Source organism: Conger conger, chromosome 2 (assembly GCF_963514075.1).
Source record: "Conger conger chromosome 2, fConCon1.1, whole genome shotgun sequence".
Lineage (NCBI taxonomy): Eukaryota > Metazoa > Chordata > Actinopteri > Anguilliformes > Congridae > Conger > Conger conger.
This window is the reverse complement of record NC_083761.1, coordinates 68,055,820-68,073,319: the sequence shown is the minus strand read 5'-3', so window position 1 is coordinate 68,073,319 and position 17,500 is coordinate 68,055,820. Positions and strand designations below refer to the sequence as shown.

At 49.9% G+C, this 17,500-nt stretch overlaps 1 protein-coding gene across 2 annotated transcripts in view; it reads left to right on the top strand.

The window, feature by feature from the left end:
- Nucleotides 1-17,500, top strand: part of rptor (regulatory associated protein of MTOR, complex 1) — a 181,595-nt gene that overhangs the window by 121,908 nt on the left and 42,187 nt on the right. For both annotated transcript variants that reach the window (XM_061230924.1, XM_061230923.1), the window contains exons 15-21: nucleotides 933-1,007; nucleotides 1,136-1,201; nucleotides 3,400-3,591; nucleotides 9,621-9,761; nucleotides 10,092-10,212; nucleotides 10,328-10,474; nucleotides 12,055-12,210. In XM_061230924.1, coding sequence (XP_061086908.1) covers nucleotides 933-1,007; nucleotides 1,136-1,201; nucleotides 3,400-3,591; nucleotides 9,621-9,761; nucleotides 10,092-10,212; nucleotides 10,328-10,474; nucleotides 12,055-12,210 — 898 coding nt within the window. The remainder of the gene's footprint in view (nucleotides 1-932; nucleotides 1,008-1,135; nucleotides 1,202-3,399; nucleotides 3,592-9,620; nucleotides 9,762-10,091; nucleotides 10,213-10,327; nucleotides 10,475-12,054; nucleotides 12,211-17,500) is intronic.

Below are 17,500 nucleotides of genomic sequence, written 5' to 3'. Positions count from 1 at the left end.
GTACACTAAACCAGCAGCATGTTCTATGAGTTTGCAGAATATCTGTGCATGCACTAAACCAGCAGCATGTTCTGTGAGTTTGTAGGATATCTTTGCACACTAAATCACCAGCCGGTCCTGTGAGTTTGCGTAAATCTGTGAACATAGACTGTTCTGTGAGATTGTGTATATCTGTGAACATAGATCTGTGCACACACTAAGGCAGCAGTGTAGCCTGTGTTGCGATTATCCAGCTCCCAAGTCTGGGAACAAATAAAGAGCCGGATGTCTGAGATTAATGGCACGTTTCATCCCGGCATCCTGCTGATCTACTTTGTTTTCTAAAAGGGGTGATTCATCACTCGTCTTTATTTGCAGAGGAAGAAAGGGGGGAATGTGTTGGAAAAAGCTGAGGGATAGAACACGTGCTGATGGCTGGTCTGCCGGGACGGGGCCCTCTCACACCCACAGAGCGGACACGCCCTCTTCACGGGGCCCCTCCCGGCCCTGTTCAGCGCCTGCTTCCCGCCGTAAAGGGGATTTGACATTTAACTGCAGCGTTTCGCTCCAGTGCTGTTAAAGGTGGCAGTTTAACTTCTGAGACGAGGTGCTCATTTTTTCCTGCAGTAATGAGACTGAAATTTGAATTTCAACCGAAGCATGGTACAGTGTGTAACCAATGGGGGGGGGGGGTTGTGCTGGGTTGGATCCAGTGTCTAAACCAAAGGAGGTTCAAGTTCAACAGCAGAAGCTACTACACAGGGAAATCCCCATTCATGTCAGGAGCAGTACAGGGAGTGCCTCAGGCGTGTTCAGGTTTGAACAACAGCGCATATGTGTTTGTAGGCTTTCAGAAGTTCATTAAGCTTTGCATTGATCCTCTCTCTCTGTGTGTCTCTCTCTCCCTCCCTTCCTCCCTCCCTCCCTCCTTCCCTCCTTCCCACCTTCTTCAGTCTTGTCAAGCAGACCTGGTGAAGGACAATGGGCACAAGTACTTCCTGTCAGTCCTCGCCGACCCATACATGCCTGTGAGTACAGTCTTTCAATCACAAATCATCAAACAGAATTCAGTAATGCTGGTTCTCCATAGCCATAGCAGGCCAGCTAAAGGACTGACTTATGGGCTGATGACGTGAGGACTGTTTCCCCCCTACAGGCCGAACACCGCACCATGGCCGTCTTCATCCTGGCCGTCATCGTCAACAGCTACAACACCGGGCAGGTGGGTGCAGGACTGGGTGGAACTATCCAAGTTTAGGAAGTAAAGGTCCTCCCCAGTATTTAGTTTTAACCTTCTGGATTTGCTCATTGGCTTTTGGCGCAATGCTTTAGCCAGGAGGTAGAACTTATTGGCGAAATCAGCCGGCTGAGTTACACTCGGCAGGGCTTTGACTTTCTGACCCCTGGACTTTCCACCTCTGGGCATTAGGATGAGGAACTGTAAAGACCCTTCCGTATTGACCGTAGGAAGGAAAAGCGAAACGGCGTGGCGTATCGTTCGTTTATAAACCGCGCCGTGAACACTAATGTGCTCCAAACCCATCTACCCTTCCTCAGAAATGAAGAACAGCGTTTGTCGGCTGCGGGTTGCCGGGTGTTCAGGTCAGCCAGGGGGGAATGTGCTGTAGAAATGAGAGCTGTTAGCTACCCCACGGTGAGGAATGTGTGGTGTTGACGGTGACTCGGGGGAAGGGCCTGAGCCCGCCGCGCGGGTAATTACCGCCGCTCCGCTGCAGCCGTACGTCTCCGCCCGCGCTCACGGCCACGGCATCCCAGGGGCCACGGCATCCCAGGGGCCACGGCATCCCAGGGGCCACGGCATCCCAGGGGCCACGGCATCCCAGGGGCCCCGGCATCCCAGGGGCCCCGGCGCCGGACGCTCCCCCAGCCGGGCGGGACCCGGCCTCGCTCCCTCTCCCGCGCGTCCACGCCGACGTGACGCTGCCTCTCACCCTCTTAGCACGGTTTATTCTCCCCCAGCCCCCCTCCTCCCTTTAATCTGATTTGTGGGCTGAATTATAGATGAGCGGGAACATTACAGAGAGGCAGTTTTGTTCTCTGCTCATTAGATTATTTATACAGTTGCCTTCTTTCCGAGGCCGCCGTTTCCGATTTTCCGCCGAGCCTGGCGTCGATTCTTCAGCGCTCCTTCTTCGACAGAGGTCATACGAGACACCCCCCCCGTCCCCCCGTCCCCCATATCTCCCCAGGTCCCCCTGCTCTGATCCGCCCGCCTGAATCATTCATTCCCAATGAAGTGCTCTTTAGAACTGTTTAAGATTGTAAAGGCTCCGCGCTCTGTAGCCGTGCCTCTTGCTTTGGGAGTGGCGCGTAGCGCCTGGGGCTAAAAGGCTAACGCCGCCGGCCTCCGGAGCGGAGAGCTCGGTCCCCTTCCCTCACAGCGGAGCGGTCTGTGGGGGTGCATGCGTAACGGCGTGGAGCCCAAACCTCCAGACCGGCGTGGCCCGCCTCGGCGTGTCTCTCTCGCCTCCCGCCGGGGGCAGAGGTCAGGCGCCGGCTCCTTTAGGTGTCTGGGTTTGTCTTCTGAGACGCGCTGTTCGGCGGGAATGCTAAAAGAACCGGCTGCTCGGGATAAAGGTGAACGACGTGGCCTCCGGAGTAACAGACAGGTTTGAGTCCGTTAGAGAGACTGTTAGGAAGAGTCAGGGCAAGAGGCACGGGGATCACCTGGGGAGGTTGTGTCATACTCAGACATCTGACCGCCATGTTGGTCCTGCTTTAGACAAGCTGCAGTGGCTCCGGCTCACCAAGATGGCTACATTTTTTAGATTTTCGGTACAATTTAGAGGTACATTGTAAGTGACCGTTTTAATTATTACTTTGTGCCAAATTAATGATTCAGTTGTAAAGTGGCCTTTTTAAATTCAGCCAAATGTTAATTGTATTTGATTGCCATTTTTGGGGTTTCAGGGGTTCATTCAGCTTTGCATTGATCCTATTTCTACATTTCTCGCTCTTTCATACGCTTTCATTCTCACTCATTTCAATTAAAATCAGTTAAATGAAATTCTGTTCACTGGCATGAAGCCAAGGTAGTATTGCCAAAGCATATATATATATATATATATATATAGATATATATATATATATATATATATATATATATGCGCTCTCTCTCTCTCTCTCTCTCTCTCTCTCTCTCTCTCTCTCTCTCTCTCTCTCTCTCTCTCTCTCTCTCTCTCTCTCCCTCCCTCCCTCCCTCTCTCTCCCCCCCCTCCATCTCTCTTTCTCTCCATCTCTCTCTCTGCCTCTGCCTCTGCTGTGGGGGCTGTGTTTGGGTTGCTATAATTTCTGTTGCTGGAAAATATTCCAACAACGGTGTTTTTAAATCTCTTTCTCTCTGTCTCTCTCTCTCTCCCTCTCTCCCTCCCTCCCTCCCTCTCCCTCTCTCTCCTGCAGGAGGCCTGTCTGCAGGGGAACCTCATAGCCATTTGCCTGGAGCAGTTGAACGACCCTCACCCGCTCCTGCGCCAGTGGGTGGCCATCTGCCTGGGCCGGATCTGGCAGAACTTCGACTCGGCCCGCTGGTGCGGGGTTCGGGACAGCGCCCACGAGAAGCTCTACAGCCTGCTATCGGACCCTATCCCCGAGGTACGGCTCCGGCCCCCGGCCCCCCCGGGGCCTGCCGGCTTAGCGTGCGTGCCCCCGTCCTCTTCCCCCAGCGGGCAGGAGCAGGGGGGGGCTCTTCTGCCGGCTGGACGCAGATAAGTGGACCCGGCATCTGGCAGCAGGGAGGGCAGGCCTGACCAGCCTGTCACTGGAGAGCACACAGCTGTCCTGTCTCTGGGGACTGGGAGGTGACAGGGGGGCACACGGCTGTCCTGTCTCTGGGGACTGGGAGGTGACAGGGGGAGGCCGACCCTCCATCCCCGTTCCTGGCAACCCAGACGACGAGAGTCTAATTCACAGCTGCCGTTCGATTTTACCACACTGCTTGACTACGTGGCCAAGAGAGCTATGTTACCAAAGGTCCAGTGGAAATTAAATCCTTTTTAAAAAAACGATTCTTTTCACTTTTTTTGTGATTATATTGGCTCTTGTCTAACATTTGCTATATTGAGTAAATACACAGGGACTCATCTCATCTCTTGAAATTGCACTCAGAGTAGAGCACAGAAGCTGAACTAGTTCTGTTGAAAGGACCCAACAAGGCATTTCCATTTTGTGACATTGTTTTCTTGCCTTTCAGCGCTCCAAGGTAAAGCTATTTCTCTGGCTCCTATTGACCGACCGGTAAAGCCATTCTTCTGTGTCCGAGGAGCAGTCGAATGAGCTTCATATAAGACGCGGCAGTCTCGGTTGCTAAGCACTGGGCTGGTGCATTGTTGCGGACCTGTAACTAAGCAGTGAACGTCTCTTGCCTGTGATCCTGCAGATGGAATGCCAGACATTTCTGGAAATGCATTTTTCTCGCCTACCGTGCCAGATTGCTTGGCGTACACACGCCCGTCTCTGGGGGGTCGACCCGGGCTGTCGCACAGGCCCTCGTGCCTGGCTGAGATATATTTTTACATTTGTTTGCCTTTGAAGGTAGACCCTGGGATTGGTCAGGCACATGCAAACAGATAGTGAGAATCTGTGAATGAGAGTCACACTTGTTTCTCGGTGCTCCATTGTCTGTCCAACACGTGTCACCATGAAGTGTGAGTTTTTACTCGCCTCCTTGAGCATCCATGCTCATTACCAGAAAATAAAAACACATAATAGCACATTTCTGCATCGACAAAATAAAACTACTTTAATGTACAGTATTGTGTAAAAGTCAAAGGCCACCCTTTCTTTTATTCACTTTCCTGTGGAAACAGACATGAAGTGCAAGTTATTCACTTTCAGTGACATAAAGTAATGCAGCAAACATACTATAAATCACAAAATATACAGTAATATCAAATATCAATATCAAATCTTTCAGTATTTTGTGTATCCACCCTTTGCCTTTATTAGACCTTCCATTCTTTTCTGGAGACTTGCTTTGAGTTGTTCAGTGGTTGTGTTTTCTGCTTCTCTCGGTCAGAGTAATCTGGGCTCTGCGGTGGCCTGTCCGTTGTCCTGAGAACCCCTGCAGGTTCATATTCTTAGCAGTGTGCTTGCGGTCACTGTCTTGCTGTAGAATTACTTTGCTCCCAATCAGTTGTGGTCCAGAGGGTATTGCATGATGTGTTAAGATATGTTTTTATATATCAGCATTCATGATGCCTTCAATCAAAACCCAATTGGATGTTGCTTTACAACCCAAAACGTGGTTGTTGACGTGGTTCCAAGAGTCTTCCACTGCTTCACTGGCATACATACTGCCTTCTCTTATTTCTGAAATTCATCATGAAATGTATCGTCTAATTTCCTCTCAATAAATCTCTAATTCATCTGTTCATTCTCTGCATCTCAGGGGTTTCAGCGTACGAGTGCAAATTTTATCTTCTTGTTTATTTCTCAGTCATGGTTTTTTGTCTGTTACATACTGTATCCTGTCTGACCCATAGCATTGAGTTATCTTCTCACAGTTGAAGGACTGACAGAAACACTTGTGAAGTGAAGCAAGACTGGAGCTTGTTTTAAAAAATATAGTTTTTTCTCTCAAAGATAAAATCTTTAAGTACTGTTGTTGTGATGGTGATAGTTTTGGTTGTCTACCAGTTCTTGCAGTTTTGGAAACTCCTGTTGTTTCTGTTATTTTTCTTTGACTTTCAACTTCCATTTGCAGTTTAATTTTTTTATATCTAATCTCATCCGATATATGAGCTTAAGCTATTTTAGATGCTCGTGACAAATAAGATGTGTGTGTACCGTTGTTTGTTTAAATGTTAGTGTCACTTTTGAAGGCAAAGGGCTGTAGCGTAACGTCATAGACACATTCGGTAACAGCTTTTGAGAGCACAGCTGTAACTTGTTTGTTGATTGGAAGGATGGAAGACTTAAAGCGGCACTGTAGGTGGGTGTACCAAACAGACTGGACAAACAGTGATAAATTTCATATTATATGTGGTGGTGAAGGCTATGTAATTTTCTGTGAAATATACACTCAGTGAGCGCTTTATTAGGTATTTATTGGACCAATTTTTTTTGACTTAAGTCTTATGCTGTTGTAGCCTATCTATCCACTAAGTAGTTTGACACATTGTGTGTTCAGAGATGCTCTTCTGCATACCACTGTTGTAATGCGTGGTTATTTGTGTTACTGTCACCTTCGAATAGTCTGGCCCTTGTCTTCTGATCTCTCTCATTAACGGCACGTTTCTGCCTGCAGAACCCCTGCTCTGCTGCTCACTGGATGTTTTTTGTTTTCTGCACCATGCTCTGCAAAGTCTAGAGACTGTTGTGAGTGAAAATCCCAGGCGATCAGCATTTCCTGAGATACTCAAACCACCCTGTCTGGTGCCAACACTCATTCCACGGTCAAAGTTAATTAGATCACATTTCTTACCCATTCTGACATTTGGTCTGAGAAACAGCTGAACCTCTTGACCACATCCGCATGCTTTTATGCATGCATTTAGTTGCTGCCTCATGATGGGCTGATTAAATATTTGCATTAACACACTGTACTGGTCTACCTAATAAAGTGGTCACTGAGTATATGTTTCATGCATTATTGTCTATTCTTTGTGGTCATGACTGCTTTACAAAATCCTAATAAACGTGGTTGTACTGTGAGCTAGACTAAATACTAGTAGCTACAGTATTCTATTGTCTACTATCTCTCAGCAGTGCAGCGTTGGGTAGGCTCTGTGTCACAATGTTTTTTGTTGTGCCTGCATGCGGGCGTGTACGTCGTGCATCGTGATAAAGGCCTCGTGCTGTCAACTTTGTACAGGACCTTGCATGTATCCCAGATTGCCCAGACTGCCAGGCTCAGTTATGTACACAACATGGTCTGAGCAGTCTTTTTCTTGCTTTTACTTGCACAGAATAGGGTAAGGTTTTTCCACTGTGTTTATCTCTGCTTGGCCTTGCAGTGGCGTACAGCATTCAAACATATCTCCCCAACAGGGACAGAGGGACATAGTCCTGCTGGCTTGCTACCAATGGCTAAGACGCTTGTGGAAACCATAGAGGAGGGTTAGCAAACAGGCTCTCGAAAGTATCAGAAATATGTTTGCGTTTATTATTTATTGAGTTTGTTGTTGATATATTACATTGGTTCCCAAACCCCTCTCAGGTACCCCCAGACAGATCCAGGCATTTGATGTTTTCCATCTCAAGCACACCTGATAAAACAAATAAAGCCCTTGATTAGTTGCATCAGACCTGTTCGAGGTGGAACACATCAAGTACCCGGATCTGGCTTGGGGTACACGACGAGAGGTTTGGGAACCACTGATGTAATGTAACAATAGCTTGCTAGCTAGCGGCATTACCTCAACTTTGATTTCAAACCTCAGCCCTGTAGATATCTGGTGAGCGTTGTGCCCGCTGTGTCTAGCTAAGCACTGAATGGCAGCGGTGAGTAAGCCAGTGATTGCTCTTGGTAAACAGCCAATCTCGTTTGAAATAAAAATGAAGACACTGAGAAGCTTGTAGAAAGTGCAGTTAATGTGTGCTAGCTGGCAGGCTAATATCACAGTCCCTCTAAAACCGCCTTCAGGCGATTGCATTGTGGCAATTGTGCGTATTGACTTAACTTACTTAGCGAAGATCGATCAGTTTACTTGCATAGCGAGCCAGTTGGTGCTCTCAGTTCTTATTGAAGTGTGCGTACCTCCTGAGTAGGCCACTGGTGCGTGATCTCTGCTCCTGGTTTTGATTTTGTTTCTGATGGCTGTCGGCACGCCAGAACACTTCAAAGCAGTAGTCAGTTCAGCTCACACCGCAACAAGTGTCAAGTGTTTTTAGTCTTGTAATAAGACTCAAGATCTTGTTAAGTTAAAAATATTAGCTTGACGGATTAAATGTTCTTATTCCAATGGCAAATCTTGAGATGAGTCAAACTGAGTTGCCTCATTGGCAATTGTTTTGTCTTATTTAGCAAAAAAAAGTCTAAGAAATAAGACTACTTGTTATTTCTATTTATTTTCTGTATTTTTTTGCAGTGTAGGGGCCATGTTACACGCTGCCAAACGCAAAGAATATCAGGCCTCGCACACAGGACACTTCTCAGCGACACGGGCGCGGAGTTCAGATTTCTCTCGTGTACCGAATGTTCCAGCTTTTGTCCTCCGTATTGTTGGGCTGGTGTGTACTGGCCCCCGTCTGATCTCAGCTGTCTGGCTTCGCCCTGGGTTAGGGCCTGCTTAAATGGCCTCCTTATGGGCCTCCTGTTCTACGGAATAAGTATCTGCTGTTTAAAATTCTGCTGCGGGAGCTGAAGGTTGGAGAGGTGGAGAGGAGACGCAGTTGGTAGCATCCCGCGGTACACTAGCTGTGTGCGCTCCATCCTAATGACACCCTTATGCAGTACAGCCTTTGCATTTCGACTGACTGCTGAAGAACTGCTGACCCTAACACATTTCAAAAAGCCTTTTATGCCACTGAGATTGGGCCCGTGTTGCACATCCGTGAGTAAATGTGCCAGGTTTGTGTGTAACTACATAGCTTTTCCCCAGGCTTTTGGAAAGATGGTGGTGAAAGATTTGGTGGACAGTACCCAGGGTGGATATTTGTTTATGTCCTAGCCTGGACTGTATGTTACGCGGCTAGAATAAGACCGAGTTACCCAGTGTGGATTTAAAGCAACATACCACATAGTGTGCTAGAGTATCACTATGGCAACAAGAGATGAGGGATTGGATTGGCCCTGGGAGGTCTAGCAGACAGTGGTGGTCAAGCTCATTGTGAGCATGATTGAACGAGCCAATCGGGGATAAACGTCATTTGACTGACCTCGTCTCATGGTAAACCCAGGACGTGGGAGCGGCATTGGCTCGGGCGGTAAGAGCAGTCGTTTGGCAGTTTTCAGTGGCAGTCGGAGGGTTGCCAGTTTCATTCCCGCCCTGGGTGTTTTGAAGTGTCCCTGAGTGAGACACCTAACCCCTGAATGCTCCTGACAAGCTGGTTTGGTGCCTCGCATGGCAGCCAATCGCCGTTGGTGTGCGAGTGTGTGTATGAATGGGTGAATGAGAACGCGTATGAATGAATGGGTGAATCATAGAAATGCCAACCATTTACCATTTACTATGGTATCTGAGATTGGCACAGACTGGTTTTCTGTTGCTATGCCTCTGGGTTGCCTCAGGTATAGCTGACCAATAATGAAAACCGCTGCAGCTTAGTAGGAGCTGGGGGCTCAGGTAGTCGCACTGGTATTGAATAAATATTTTCCTCTGGTGTAAAACAACATTGTGCATTGCCAATTCAAGAGGTTTGCTTTTACAGTTTTTCCACACATCGTTCAATTTGTCACATATTTGTTGAACTGACAACTTGAAAGATGCTTCCTCCTCTGTTTTATGAAAATAAAGAATACTTCAAAAACTTTGTTTTGAGGAGGACTGTTTGATAGATTCTTGACTCGTGATTTATACAATTGTGCGAATGTAAATTCCAGAAGAACTGCTCAGCAATTCCGTGTTAGTCAGAGTAACTTTTGTGCGCGTGTGTGTCCATGTGTGTCCGTGTTTGCGTGTTTGTGTGTGTGCGTGTGCGTGTGTGTATGTGTTCTTATGCGGTTTTGTGTGCACTTTCAGGTACGCTGTGCTGCAGTGTTCGCCTTGGGCACGTTTGTGGGGAACTCAGCCGAGCGGACAGACCACTCCACCACCATAGATCACAACGTGGCCATGATGCTGGCCCAGCTCATCAACGACGGGAGCCCCGTGGTGCGCAAGGTGGGTGGGCCTCCGCTCTCCAGTCAGCCCTGCCCCCATTGGCCCTGACCGCACTGATGCTGCACCACGTGTCAATAACCAGGCCTCATATTGGCCAATTCATACGAAGGGCTCAGAATTGATGGTGAACTTTTTTATGAGCTTCATGCAGTGTAGTGTACACGTAGGCTTGCTTTGCGAGGCCCTGGGTTCAGTTTTATGTGAGAAGCTTTAGCGTGGTTGTGCTGCTGGTTCATGCTGGTTCATGCTGGTTCATGCCGGTACATGCCGGTACATGCCGGTACATGCTGGTTCATGCTGGTTCATGCTGGTTCATGGTGCCCCAAACAGGAGCTGGTGGTGGCGCTCAGTCACCTGGTGGTTCAGTACGAGAGCAACTTCTGCACTGTGGCGCTGCAGTTCATAGAGGAGGAGAGGAACTACGTTGTGCCCTCGCCTGCCAGCAACACGGGTAGGCCTCCCCTGTCCTCGGCCCTGGGCATTGGGGAAGAGTGCTTTTGTTGGATTTTCTGTACAGAATCAGTGGGCTTTTTTTTGGATTGAGTCCCTGTTCCTGTGGTGTGCAGAGCCAGGGAACCTCACCCCACTGAGGGACCGTGACAGTCCCGCTATCCCCCGCCTGCGCTCCGTCAACTCCTACACCAACATCCGCGCTGCCACCACCGCCCGAAACCTCAACAAGAGCCTGCAGAACCTCAACCTCAACGAGGAGGGTGAGTGTGTGTGCAGACCGCCGCAGTTACTCCAGCTAGCAGTACAGCCCTAACATCAGACCGCTTCAGTTACCCCCAGGTACCAGTACACCCCTAACATCAGACCCCTTCAGTTACCCCCAGGTACCAGTACACTCCTAACATCAGACCCCTTCAGTTACCCCCAGCTACCAGTACACCCCTAACATCAGACCCCTTCAGTTACCCCCAGGTACCAGTACACTCCTAACATCAGACCCCTTCAGTTACCCCCAGGTACCAGTACACTCCTAACATCAGACCCCTTCAGTTACTCCAGCTAGCAGTATACATTTTCACCATTTTCATCATTCCTTTCCACCTGTCAGTTTGATGTAATATTGAGTTGTTTTTCCACATATTGTCATCTTTAATTAATCTACACAAAGACAATACCCTACCAGACCTGGGCTCAAATAGTATTTGTTTCTGGTTCAAAAATATTCTGTGGTCTATTGATCTTGCCTGGTGCATTTGAGCCTACAAGGAGGAGCAGATACTGTAGGTGGTGTTTACACCTTTTGGGATTGTTTCATTTGTTCCAATACACCAAGCATGCTTAGTCAAATGCAGAAAAGTATTTGAATCCCAAACAAATACTACTTGAACCCAGGTCTACAAGTACACCCCCAATATCAGACCACTTCAGTATCTCCAGCTACAAGTACTGTGCACCCCCAATAACATAATAGTTCAATATCTCCAGCTACCAGGACACTCGTTGACCAGCTTATGTATTGTAACAGTATAGAGGCCATAGCCAGCACTGCTGCTAATCACCATTTAGCCTGCAGCAGGCCATGCGGTTGGGCCATCGAGCCAGAGGAAGGCCTTTAAGCGGCGTAGTGTTCTGTTTTTTGCCGTTGTGAGGGATGTTATAATGAATCAGATGCGTGCCTGCCCTGCTCGGTTGCCCGCATTAGCCTCAGCGCCGCGGTCCTGTGCTGTTTGCGGTGAGCTCAGCCGGTGACCTCTCCCCTTCCCCGCTCTCTGCCTGGGGCCTGTCAGCCGTGGCGCTGATCCCCGCCCGCTGCGCGAGGCGCTAATCCCCGCCGCGAGGCGCGCGCCGTGTGATCCAGCGGGGCACAGCCCTGCGGCGTGCTGCTGACGCTGCCGCAGAAAAACGCCATCGCCGTTCAGAGGCTGTGGGCCCGCGCCACGTGAGCTTCTGCATCCAATCAGGGGCCAGAATAAGCGGTCTCTCCAGTGTGAGGTCACTGAGAGATGTTGTGAACCAGGGGCCCTTTCACCCAAATTAACTACAACAAGAAGTTTGATGCGTGAGAGATAACTTGGGCTTTTGAGTCACAGTACTTGCATTGCGTTACATCAGCGATGGAAGCTTTTGAGCTGTCCGTTGACGGGTTTGTGTTTGTGTTTGTGTTTGTTTGTTTTTGTGTGTGTGCCTGCGTGGGCATATGTGTGTGTGTGTCTGTGTGTGTGTGTGTGTGTGTGTGTGTGTGTGTGTGTGTGTGTGTGTGTGTGTGTGTGTGTGTGTGTGTGTGTGTGTGTGTGTGTGTGTGTGTGTGTGTGTGTGTGTGTGTGTGTGTGTGTGTGTGTAGGGGGCCCTGTTGCCTTCTCCCCAGGGAACCTGAGCACGAGCAGCAGTGCCAGCAGCACTCTGGGCAGCCCGGATAATGATGAGTACATCCTGTCCTTCGAGACCATCGACAAGATGAGGAGGGTCAGCTCCTACTCCTCACTCAATTCACTCATAGGTGAGACTCGCACGCGCTCACTCACTCACTCACTCACTCACTCACTCACTCACTCACTCACTCACTCACTCACTCACTCACACACACACACACACACACACACACACACACACACACACACACACACACTCACGCACGCACGCTCACACACACACCCACACTCACACTCTCACACACACACACACACACACTCACTCACACACACGCACACACCTCTACCCCTGCTCAATCTCACACACACCGCTCAGGTGTTTCTGTAAGGTGAAGTGTGGGGCCACAGGGCCCTGAGAGTGTGTGATTTCAGCGTCTCTCTCTGACACAGCAGGAGCTGGAGCAGTGGGAGGTGCTGTGCACGCTGAGCCCTGCTCTCTGTGTGTCTCACCCGCACACTGCACTGCTCTGTGTCTCACCCGCACACTGCACCCTGCTGTGTGTCTCACCCGCACACTGCACTCCTGTGTGTCTCACCCGCACACTGCACTGCTCTGTGTCTCACCCGCACACTGCACCCTGCTGTGTGTCTCACCCGCACACTGCACTGCACTGTGTCTCACCCGCACCCTCCTGTGTGTCTCACCCGCACCCTGCTGTGTGTCTCACCCGCACACTGCACCGTGTCTCTCCCGCACACTGCACCCTGCTGTGTGTCTCAACTGCACACTGCACCGTGTCTCACCCACACACTGCACCGTGCTGTGTGTCTCCCCCCGCACACTGCAATGTGTGTCTCACTGCGTGTCTCACCCGCACACTGCACTGTGTGTCTCACTGCGTGTCTCACCCGCACCCTGGACCCCGCTCTGCTGCAGCATAGGCACACTGCCAGCTTCAGGGGGACAAATGTGCTCACAGGAGCCTCAACACCCATCGTCACTAGACCTTAGTCGTTGTTAATGAGTCATTCCTGTAACGACTCTCTACTTAAAACAATGCCAATTTGTCCTGTTAAACCTTTTTATTTATAATTACAGCAGCAAGCCTCTACCCCCCGTAGCCGTTAAGCTCGACTTTCCAACACTACCAGATCCTCCAGCCAAAGACAGAATGTTTGCTTGTACTCTAGCTTTTATGAATACACAAGTCCCAATGGACTAGGGGGAAGGGTCGCGTAAGATCTTTATGAAGCAGCATGTGGCATGTTTGAAATTAATTTCTGGGTCTGTGCAGAAGCAATATTAAGCGGTGTGTCTCCCTGTAAACAAGCATTAAGCGGAAAGCTAGACAGTGAAGGTTGCTGTCAATCATTCCGTGTTGGTGTAAACACTCAAATTTGTGCCCTGTCATATAGATTTCCGCAGATTTGACAGCCTTTAATTATTTTTGTTCTTAACCTGTCCAACAAAATAAGTGTCAAAATCGCTTTTTCTGGGCGCATAAATAATGCAGTCACTCTCCGTTATTGTTTGGAAGATGGCTTCCGCTCTGTGCGTAGAAAAGTGTGCAGAACTGTTCAACGTTAAGAACTTTTTAATCCCACACTCAAATTGCCATTTCCAGTAGACATAAATTGCGTCAATTGTACGCTGTCTTGTTCTGCCCGAAGACTGAACTATGTGCTCGCGTATCCGGCAGAGAGAAGGGAGCGAGACGGCACCCTCGGCCCCGTGGTGCGGGAGGGCTCTGGGCCCCGGGGTGTGGGAGGGCTCTGGGCCCCGTGGTGCGGGAGGGCTCTGGGCCCCAGGGTGTGGGAGGGCTCTGGGCCCCAGGGTGTGGGAGGGCTCTGGGCCCCGTGGTGTGGGAGGGCTCTGGGCCCCGTGGTGTGGGAGGGCTCTGGGCCCCAGGGTGCGGGAGGGCTCTGGGCCCCGGGGTGCGGGAGGGCTCTGGGCCCCAGGGTGTGGGAGGGCTCTGGGCCCCGGGGTGCGGGAGGGCTCTGGGCCCCAGGGTGTGGGAGGGCTCTGGGCCCCGTGGTGTGGGAGGGTTCTGGGCCCCGGGGTGCGGGAGGGCTCTGGGCCCCAGGGTGCGGGAGGGCTCTGGGCCCCGGGGTGCGGGAGGGCTCTGGGCCCCAGGGTGTGGGAGGGCTCTGGGCCCCGTGGTGTGGGAGGGCTCTGGGCCCCAGGGTGCGGGAGGGCTCTGGGCCCCAGGGTGTAGGACGGCTCTGGGCCCCGGGGTGCGGGAGTGCTCGTCCTGGTTTTGCACTCTGGGAGCGGTTCATTGGAGCCGTTCACTGGAGCGGGGCGTGATTGGCGCCGGCCTGCATGCGTTCTGACACGTCGTTTGTGGCGAGCGAAAGCATTTACTCCCCACTGGCCCCTGGGGGACGAGGGGATCCTGCAGCTCGACCGGCCGATTCAGAGACGCCAACAATGCTGCTGCAGCGCTCACGGTCACGCCACGCCTGTGTCTGCCACACCCTGTATCCCTACGCCCCCCCAACGCCTCGTACCCCAACGCTCCCCCCCACCTCGTATCCCTATGCCCCCCAACGCCTCATACCCCTACGCCCCCAACACCTCGTACCCCTACGCCCCCCAACGCCTAGTATCCCTACGCCCCCTGCCACTCAACCTGGGCTGTCCGCCACTCTTTCCTCTGGCAGCTGGCCCGGTGAAAGCTCACAGACTGGAGATGAGCAGCTTGTGCGCACGTTTACGGGAGGATTCAGGCGCGTTACGCAAGCTCTGTACAGTTCCCCTGCCTCCCGGACGCTGAGGACGCGGGTTAGTGTGAGAGGGACGGGCGACAGATTGCGTGGCGTTATTCCCCAACAAACCGCTAAGCTGATGTAACGCCCTTGGGTGCTATAATCTGGGATTAATAAACAGATCCTCGATTAATCACGACCAGAACTGTAGTAATCTTAGCTTTGGGACAAAACGCGGTGGTACTCCAGCACTGGGAGATTTTCTCTTACTGAACAATGAACAAACACAACTCTGGCTCTAAAATGTTTAGACTTCTTTATTGAAAGTGTCGACGTGCCCGTTGTCAGGCTTTCATCAGAATGTGTAGAGGTCTAGAAATAACAGACTGTACTGTATATTATTAAGTCTTGTTGGAGGCAGTGACAAGGGTACACTTTAGTGGTAGGAAAAGTGGTAGGCGTGCATTGCTGGGTATGAATGCATTGTCATGTTATGTTATAATATATAATAAATCCTCCACCATATATTGATGTGCATATGGCAGTTGCTTACTGTATCTGCCAGGCTTCCTCTGGGTGCTTCGGCTCGGGGGTCTCACACTCGCCACACGTCACGGCCTGTGGGGGGGCTACCCGTGACTTTAGAGCCGTTACACTTCTGTGCGAAACTACCGGCCCCGGCATCAGACTAGCACCCGCAGGACCAATTACGTAAAGTTTGTAGAAATTGGCCCCCTGCCCGCTAATCGCGCTCTGTGTAGCTTCTACATCCCGTTCTGCTGATCTTTAATCTGTGTCTCGCAGAAATAGAACACAGGTCTTATCATCGATGGTCCTGTATTTATAGAGCTGTTTTGGCCCGCTGTCATAAAAATGAAATAAAATAAAATAAAATGTGCCGTATTGCCGTCTCGCCGGTTGCCGAGGAAACCGACTTGCTTTGCGCTTGTCGGTAATTTGTCTCGGGACTTACTGCAGGGTAATGTACTGTGTCCTTCGTTGTTGTGACCTTTGACCCAGCCCAGTGAGGTGGAACACCGAAGCTGTGTCTCTGAGGGTTATAGCTGTGCACCAGAGAGGGGCCCAGGAGGCTGTTTGTTTTCAGGGACAGTAAAGTCAGGTTCAGGGGTGACGGTGGTGACACTCCTGCTGGAACATTACAGAGAGGTCCTGTAGGAATGTTCTGCTGGGTCATGTTTATTCCCTGTGATAAAGTCTTTAGCAGAAACGTAGCTTTATCTGTCAGTGTGAGTGGGTCCGTATATAAAAGCTTATTGTCATTTTTATTATTATGTTACTTTTATTTTCATCTTCGTTTTGCTCCCTTTGTCTCTTTGAGATTCTAATATCCAGGCAAACTTTGTTATCCAGTGTTTAGTGAAGCCTTTGCGCCTCTCCCTTAAATCAGTTAGCTTTTCTGTAAGCTGCTTTCTTAAATTAAAGATTCAGGTTTAGTGTCCTCCTGGAAGGCGCAGAATCACAGAGCCCCCCCCCCCACATATGCCACACACACACACACACACACTCACACATAACACCTGCGCGCACACATGTATACCAAACAAACACACACACGCACAGATATAACACGCTCACATGCCACACGCGCAAACATGAATACCACACAAACATGCACATATGCCACACATAAACACACATGCAGGCATATACCACACACATACCACATCACATACGCACACACACATATACAATACAAACACACATATACCACACACTCACACACACTTGCATATACAGTCAGGTCCATACATATTTGGTTATTGTTACATTAGTTGTCTACCACAGGATATTGGAGTTGGAAATAAATAACAGACTTGTATAAATTTTCTATTTTCTATACTTGGTTCCATATCCTTTGCATGCCACGACTTCCTGATGTCTGTGACCCATCGACATCATCAGAGTCTGGATATCTTATTTTCAGCTTGTCCTACGAGCAATACTAAAACTCTTTGCATTTGAATGGATCTCAATGGGAATTTGGGTCTGGGACTAGATTCAGCAGTAAATTCTGCTGGTACAGTATAAAACACATTTCTTGGCTAAATTGCCAAGGGTCATCAAGGATCCAAGGTATCATCATGCTGTTGTCAGATATGCAGCAGATATGGATGAATGGACTTCAAGGGTTGTTTCTCCTGAATAATCTTTCCATTGGGTTCAGTAGGACAACAAATCTAGATAAAAATATCAGAAATAAAAGCTGAAATTCGGATCTGTCATCTACATGCACATCTTTCGACCTCAAACTCGATCATCTTCGGTGTGTAGCAAAAACTAAGGAATTTGGCCTTGCTGTTCCAATACTTTCGGAGGGGACTGCTCAACACACGCCCTCAAGGTACCACACACACACACACACACACATGTGCACATACCACACACACACTCACACACGCACACACACACACACACACACACACACACACACACGCTCACACACACACACACGCTCACACACACACACACACACACACACACACACACACACACACACACACACAGTCCCTCCACAGTGCGCTGTATGCTTTGTGCAGTCCGTACAGTCCCCTCAGGGAGCCCTGCCGGCTGCTTTAAAGGCGTATTTACTGTGGCACTTAATATGGCTGTATGTACATACCATCAAATTAAGGAATACGTTGGAGAGGGCCCCAGCTAAAGGAGATGAAGGAGGAGAGGAGCGGGGTG